The sequence below is a fragment of the Tamandua tetradactyla genome, chromosome 3, assembly GCF_023851605.1.
Source record: "Tamandua tetradactyla isolate mTamTet1 chromosome 3, mTamTet1.pri, whole genome shotgun sequence".
NCBI classification, from domain to species: Eukaryota; Metazoa; Chordata; class Mammalia; order Pilosa; family Myrmecophagidae; genus Tamandua; species Tamandua tetradactyla.
Window position 1 is genome coordinate 128,503,668 of NC_135329.1, and position 6,857 is coordinate 128,510,524.

The 6,857-nt window shown below is 39.7% G+C and overlaps 1 protein-coding gene across 3 annotated transcripts in view; it reads left to right on the forward strand.

Moving 5' to 3' along the window:
• Nucleotides 1-5,914, forward strand: part of UPP2 (uridine phosphorylase 2) — a 43,596-nt gene extending 37,682 nt beyond the window's left edge. For all 3 annotated transcript variants that reach the window (XM_077153896.1, XM_077153897.1, XM_077153898.1), the window contains one exon: nt 1,082-5,914. In XM_077153896.1, the coding sequence (XP_077010011.1) occupies nt 1,082-1,233 (152 nt within the window). In that variant the 3' untranslated portion in view covers nt 1,234-5,914. The remainder of the gene's footprint in view (nt 1-1,081) is intronic.
• The last annotated feature ends 943 nt before the right edge of the window (nt 5,915-6,857 follow it).

The following is a 6,857-nucleotide window of genomic DNA, read 5'->3' on the forward strand; positions in this document are numbered from 1 at the left end:
AGTACATTTTTCCTTCTCAAATCCAGATCTTCTAAAGAACCTGGAGCAGCAGGAAACCAGAGAAATAAGTGTTGCATTCTTACCCAACTCTGCCTCCATGCCCTCCTAGCTTGTTAATGAAGACATGTCTAATCCCATGTATGCTGAATTCTTTTTAAAAATTGCTGCATATGAAGATGATTATTATAGTATTATCAATTCAAAGTGGTTGATACTAATTTTAATATATATAATCACATTCCTTGAAATCAAGATTTGATGCGAAACTGACAATTAAAAAATCATATGGAATCCATTTCTCCTCTCTAGCCCTTCCTAGTAGAGCAAAACCAGATGCACTCCTGGTGACGTCTCAAAAATAAGAGGTTCATTTTGTCAAAACTACTTTTGATCATTTTTTAAAATAAAAACTTCGTTAGTTTTTTATCTACCATAAGATTTTTAATCCAATTCTTTCATAATTAAATGATTATGATTTGCTCTTTCATGGAGCTGATTCTTATGTTCAAGAAATTCACCTTATTTTTCTTTTCACATTTCCTGAGGGCCAGCACTCCTCTTTATTGCTATTTCCTGAGGTCTGCATTTCATATATCTCCTCTATTCCCTGTCTTCAAACACGGAAGATCTCAGCAAAGTTCCAGCGAGCAAGCGCAAATATTGCTCCAACAAGTAAAATGTTACCTCAGGAATAATACCTAGAACTCTACTTATATCCTCAAATAAAGAGTGCCTTCTCTAGAACTGTAAATATGTGTGTGTGTCTTGGATGGCAAAGCTCCCTCCTTGTTCATATCCTGAATACAGTGCTTTCCTGAACTTGAATCTAGCCAATTGTTAGGAGGAGGAAAAACTGGGAATGCTCAAAATAATTTCAAGTAGCTCTTTCAGATGAACTGTCTGGTGGGATTACACAGAAATATGAATTGCATGGCAGGGTAAAAGGGTTCAGCAGGTTGCACATACGCTACAGGGAAAACAAGCAAAATATATATATTGGGGATCCTGGCATGTTTGGTTTACTTTTCTATAGAGGAGATAAACCCATTCATTTCAGTAATTGTGCTGTTCACTGTTCTAGCTGCTGTGGTCTGTGTGACGCTTCTTGACAGACTTGAATGTGACCAGATCAACTCTGCCCATGAGATTCTGGTAGAATACCAGCAACGGCCCCAGCTCCTCATCTCCAAATTCATCAAACAGCGGCTTGGATTCCAAAGTCAGACATCCTAACTGGGCAGCCCAACCTTCCCCTGGAAGTCTGTAGTTCAAGTTGTAATAGGCCATTTGTCATTTGCTATCTATGGTGTATTTTATATGGTTCTCATCTACCTGCTTAAGTTGGAAGGGAGTGATTTTATAAAATCCCTTTTCGGTGAAAAAATTAATTTATTAGAAAAGGATTTCATACTTGCATTAAATTAAAATTCAAATTTGATTCTAGAATGTTAACAAATCAGCCTAATAATTACATTTTAAAAAGTCCTGGATTGTGACATTTGGAGTTTCATATGCAGCAATAATTAAGCTCACATCAAAATAGATCAGCCATTTGTAGATACTGTTACCAGCCGCTCTATTTCTGAAACCGGTCCAGAGATTCATGTTAGAATGTTGTCAGGCACTTCTAGGTGTTGGACAAGTGACAGAAATTGATCATGCACATTCAAAATATTTACAGAAAAAAGTGCCAGTGTAATGTAGCTCTAGATGGGAAAGTTACCCTTGGGAAAATGTGACCTTGCTTCTACTCGTCCCCCCCTCACCCCCACATGATTTCTGTGCACCTCGGAATAGGAGCAGGAATAGAGGTTTATGTATGTATGCCTATGTTTGTGATTTTATCACAGAGTATAGCTGCTTTGGATTACACCCTTATTTCCAAATGCAAACCCCTGGTAATGCATAGAAAGATCTTCATTTTTTCTTCAGAAATCACAAGTGAATAAATTGCCTTCTAGCAATTTTTCCTTTTTTTTTTTTTTAAAGGAAATCTGGTTTGGAGGAGATTGTATTTTTTTTCTCTTTCAATATTAACCAAACAGACTGATGGATTATTAACCAGTAGATTTTGCCTTGAGTTCAAGGTATTAGGGCAGTCCTGTGTGACATTGCAGCAAGTCCTTGTCCACCCTTGTCTGTACCCCTGTCCCACTTGATGCTCTGGGAGGCACGGTGTTACTTACATGGGGTAACATGCTTCTATAAATTGATCCGGCCTTGGGATTTCTTCTAAAGCCGACACACACAGCACTTGGGAAACACTGCTAGGGGTGGGGAGAGGGTGACTGTCAAACTTGTATAGTATGTACTTTTTTACATTTATATTTATATGGTTGTGGCTCAAATAGTGCTTCATAATAATATGGATCATTGATCCTGGAACCAAACCATTCATGGGGCAGAATGGAAGCACAGGGCGGGATTCCCTGTTGGCATTCAACAGGCCATAGGCTGGTTCATTCTGAAGTGGCCTGTCTGTGCTTCCAGAATGTTTTTTCCTTTTAACCAGCGATCACCAACAGTCCCTTTGAGAGCGCATCAGTTTGTGAACTTCATTTGACAATAGAAATGCTCAGAATAAATTTTCAAGGTACTCCAATAATTAACCATCAAAAATAGAGACTGGAGTTAAAGTCCATTTCTGACGAAGTTTTCATTTGTTTCATATCTTTTTTAAGATGCAGAAACCATTTTGGAGTGACCTCCATAAGGTTCAGTTTGAAGTGTTACCTTGTCTATTCTGAGAAAACTTTACTTTCCTTTTAACTGGGAGAGGGGAGAATGTGAAAGAAAACAATGATATAATTATATTCACATCTCCTCTCAGCTCTTGACTAGGAATGAGTGTGTGTGTGAGTGTGTGTGTGTGTGTGCATGTGCATTCTTCCACCTAGTGTTTCCATCTCAGTAAATGGTATTGATTGCACCAGTCAGAAACCTACAAAACTTCTTTGATGTTTTCTTCTCCTTCATTCCCACTTCCAATCCACACCTACATCAAATCAATCACCGTGTCCTATTAATTGACTCTCCTAAATATATCTCAAATTGGTCCAATTCATTTGATTCTCTCTGCACCTATCCTAGCCCAGGCCATCAACTTCTGCCTTCTAGACCCCTGCAGGAGCTCACTCCTGATCTCACTGCTCCCACTCTTGATATTTGATTGGGTTATTCTCCTGCTTAAAAGATGTCACATTGGTCTTAGAATGAAGACACAAGCCTTTAGCACAGCCTATAAGCGTCTGCATTCATGACTGGGTCCAGTTTACCTGTCCATCTCTTCTTGCCCTACTTCTCCCCTTGTCTCTGCCCTCTCGGCACATTGCTTTGAGGTTCCTCCGTTGTACTCAGAGCCACCGTTTGTAAGTGATTGTCACACAGGAGTGCTCAGTTGAGGGGACAAGTGAGGCTGAAATCCAGCCTGTACCCTGTTCACGTAGCTGTGAGCCCTATCTACTCAGAGAGGAGGGCTTTTCTGATTCATACAGCAGTGTCGTGTAGGATAGTGGGGGCCCTTAATGAATGCCAGCATTCCTTCACATTTCAGGACCTTTTGCTGTCCCCTGTCCTTGAAGGGCCCCCTGGTTAACTCCTACTCTTTTTTTTTTTATTATGCCATCTTTTTAATACTTTGTATTATTTTTATTAATTAAAAAAATTTTTTTAAATACCAAAAACACCAAACAAACGCAAACATTCTTAACTTTTGTTCATTCCATTCTACATATATAATCAGTAATTCACAATATCATCACCTAGTTGCATATTCATCTCATGATCATTTCTTGGAACATTTGCATCTATTCAGAAAAAGAAATAAAAAGAAAATCGAAAAAAAATTCATACATACCATACCCCCACCCCTCCCCCTCACCGATCACCAGCATTTCACTCTAAATTTATTTTAACATTGTTCCCCCTATTATTCATCTTTATTCCACATGTTTTACTCATCTGTGGATAAGGTAGATAAAAGCAGCATCAGACACAAGGTTTTCACAATCACACAGTCACATTGTGAAAGCTATATCATTGTACAATCATCTCCAAGAAACATGGCTACTGGGACACAGCTCCACATTTTTAGGCAGTTCCCTCCAGCCTCTCCATTACATCTTGACTAATAATGTGATATCTATTTAATGCGTAAGAATAACCTCCAGGATAACCTCTCGACTCTGATTGGAAACTCTCAGCCATTGACACTTTATTTTGTCTCATTTCACTCTTCCCCCCCTTTTGGTCGAGAAGGTTTTTCTCAATCCCCTGATGCTGAGTCTCAGCTCATTCCAGGATCTCTGTCCCACATTGCCAGGAAGGTCCACACCCCTGGGAGTCATGTCCCATGTAGACAGGGGGAGGGTAGTGTAACTCCTGCTGTTGGTTTAAATCTCAAATCAAAGTTATCTTCCTCTGGAAAGCCTTTCCTATTCTTCAAATCGGATTCCTCCCAGCGTCACCCATAGCCTCTGTCAGTGTCCTCAACTGTGCTTTCAAAATACATCACAGCTTGTAATTATGCTATGGCTTGTGATTATTTAATGATTCGTGCCTAGACTATAAGGCTCATGAGAGCAGAGACGGTACCCATTTTATTTATTGCTGTGCCCACATCACCTAGAACAGTGCTCGGTGCACACTGAGTATGAAAGAAATATTTCTTAAATGAAGAATTAATCCTCTTCATAGCTTTTCTCTTATAAACTCTCACTGAATTGCTCTGAGTCTTTGCAAGACTCCTCTCCTTTTCCATACCTGTCTCAGCATAGCCCCACCCACACTGGTCCCTGTCACTGCATCTCACTTTGTGGAGAGGGAACTTGTGTGTAGTGTTCGTGTGCAATGGTAGTGATGTGCAGAACTTCTTGTTCACTCATACAGCGTGAACGCCTCTGTTAGAACCAAGCCCTAAATTCACTTCCTTTAGAAGGTCACCAAGCTTAATTCTACCTTAGCTCATCATTCCTTCCCTCCTTGTTCCTTAGGTACTAGGTTTGCTCTCAGAAGATATCAATTTGTTCTCTTTCATATGTTGTGTTGAGAGTATCGATCCTTTTTCATATACTTGGGTTGTGATTCCTTAGCCTGTTCGCATTTGGTGGGCTCAGGTCTCCCTTATGTGAGTGGGACCGGGAAACTCTATTTTAAAAAGTTTTCCTGGTGATATGCAGCCACAATGGAGAGCCTCTGATTTACAACAATGAATCCAGAAGAGATCTTCCAGCAGAGTCTCTGAATGTGTGCTCCGGAATAGTTCATAGTAAAGATCAAGCTCTTTTACTTCTCAACTCCAGGAACAGTATCTTAATCATTTTGTATCTCCATCTTCAGCAAACTGCACAGTACCTAGCACATAGCAGGAGTGAATGAATATTTTGTATATTTGTATGTGTGTACAATAATGCTATTATGTGTGTATATGTGTAACATAAAGTTACGTGTGTATTTATACACATAATGCTATGCATATAATATAAAGTTTAAGTATATACATATGCATATATGTACACATAATGCTCTGTGTACATAAACAAAAGCTAAACTAAAAACAAAAAAACACAAAAAACAAACAAAAATCACACAAACACACAAAAATACAAATGAAAAGCAAATACTTAGCTGAGTTAATCGGGCAACATTTCAGAGCAATGTGTCTATATTAGTCAATGTAACTTGCTGTGTGAACTCATTAAGAGCCATCACCAGCAATTACCTTCTATGTTTCAGTCCCAAACACCCACACATTAAGCAGTTGAAGTTGAATTACTACTTTGGTAAAATTCGATTTGTGGTGCAAAATATGTTACATAACATCTCCTGGTCTATTTGTATTCGGTTATAGAAGCTTATTTAGTGCTTTGTACCCAGTAGGTGCTTAATAAAGGCTATAAACTGCCACTTTGAGGAATAAAACAAAGTCTGGTTGAATTTTATTTCCTTCTTTCAAAAATATATCTCTGGGCGGGCCGCGGTGGCTCAGCGGGCAAAGTGCTTGCCTGCTATGCCGGAGGACCTCGGTTCGATTCCCGGCCCCAGCCCATGTAACAAAAAACGGAAAAACAAAATACAATAAAACAAGAAAATGTTTAAAAGATGTTTCCCTTTCTTCCTTCCTTCCTTCTCTCTGTCTTTCCTTTAAAAAAAAAAAAAAATATATCTCTTAGCTCTTGGGACTCATTTGGGAGACCCTTGACGAAAGCTATAGGTCCTCTCTGCAGAAGAAGACGCACTCCCACATAGGCATCCACATTTGCATGTGATTTCATGGACTGGCAACCATTCCTAAGGCTGGGTAGGAGCCAGTGTGCCCCATCCCAGGCCGCGTCAGCATCTCGCCATCCTGCTGTCCTCTCCAGCTGCTCCCCCTCTAGCCACCTCAGGTCAGAGCTGGTAACACATATTCCCAGCTGCACTGTCCCTTGCTATTTTCCCTAATGCCTACCACCCCTTTGTAAACAATCCCTTTAGTAAGTTGTTGCAGTTTCCCCATTTAATTGTGCCATCTGGTTCCTGCTGGGACCAAGTTATACAGCCTCCAAAACACATCTGGGGACCCAAAATCATTTTGGAAAACCCTGACTTAAGAAACTGAAGTACTTCTATATAAAGATCTTTCAGTTGCATTTTTAAAACTGCAAAACAGAAGTTAGCTTTTCCTTTTTAACTGGAAGAATATTTTTAAAAAGAGAATCATCTATTAAGTTCTGGAACCCAGAGGGGCCAGCCTGTCCAAGAACATCAACTAGCTCCATCCCCCTACCCCGTATCATCAACAGTCCTTTCCAACATGAAAAAGTTAGAATGAGCAGAGCCCAAACACCCATAAAAACTAGGAGAAAGGTCAAAGGAGA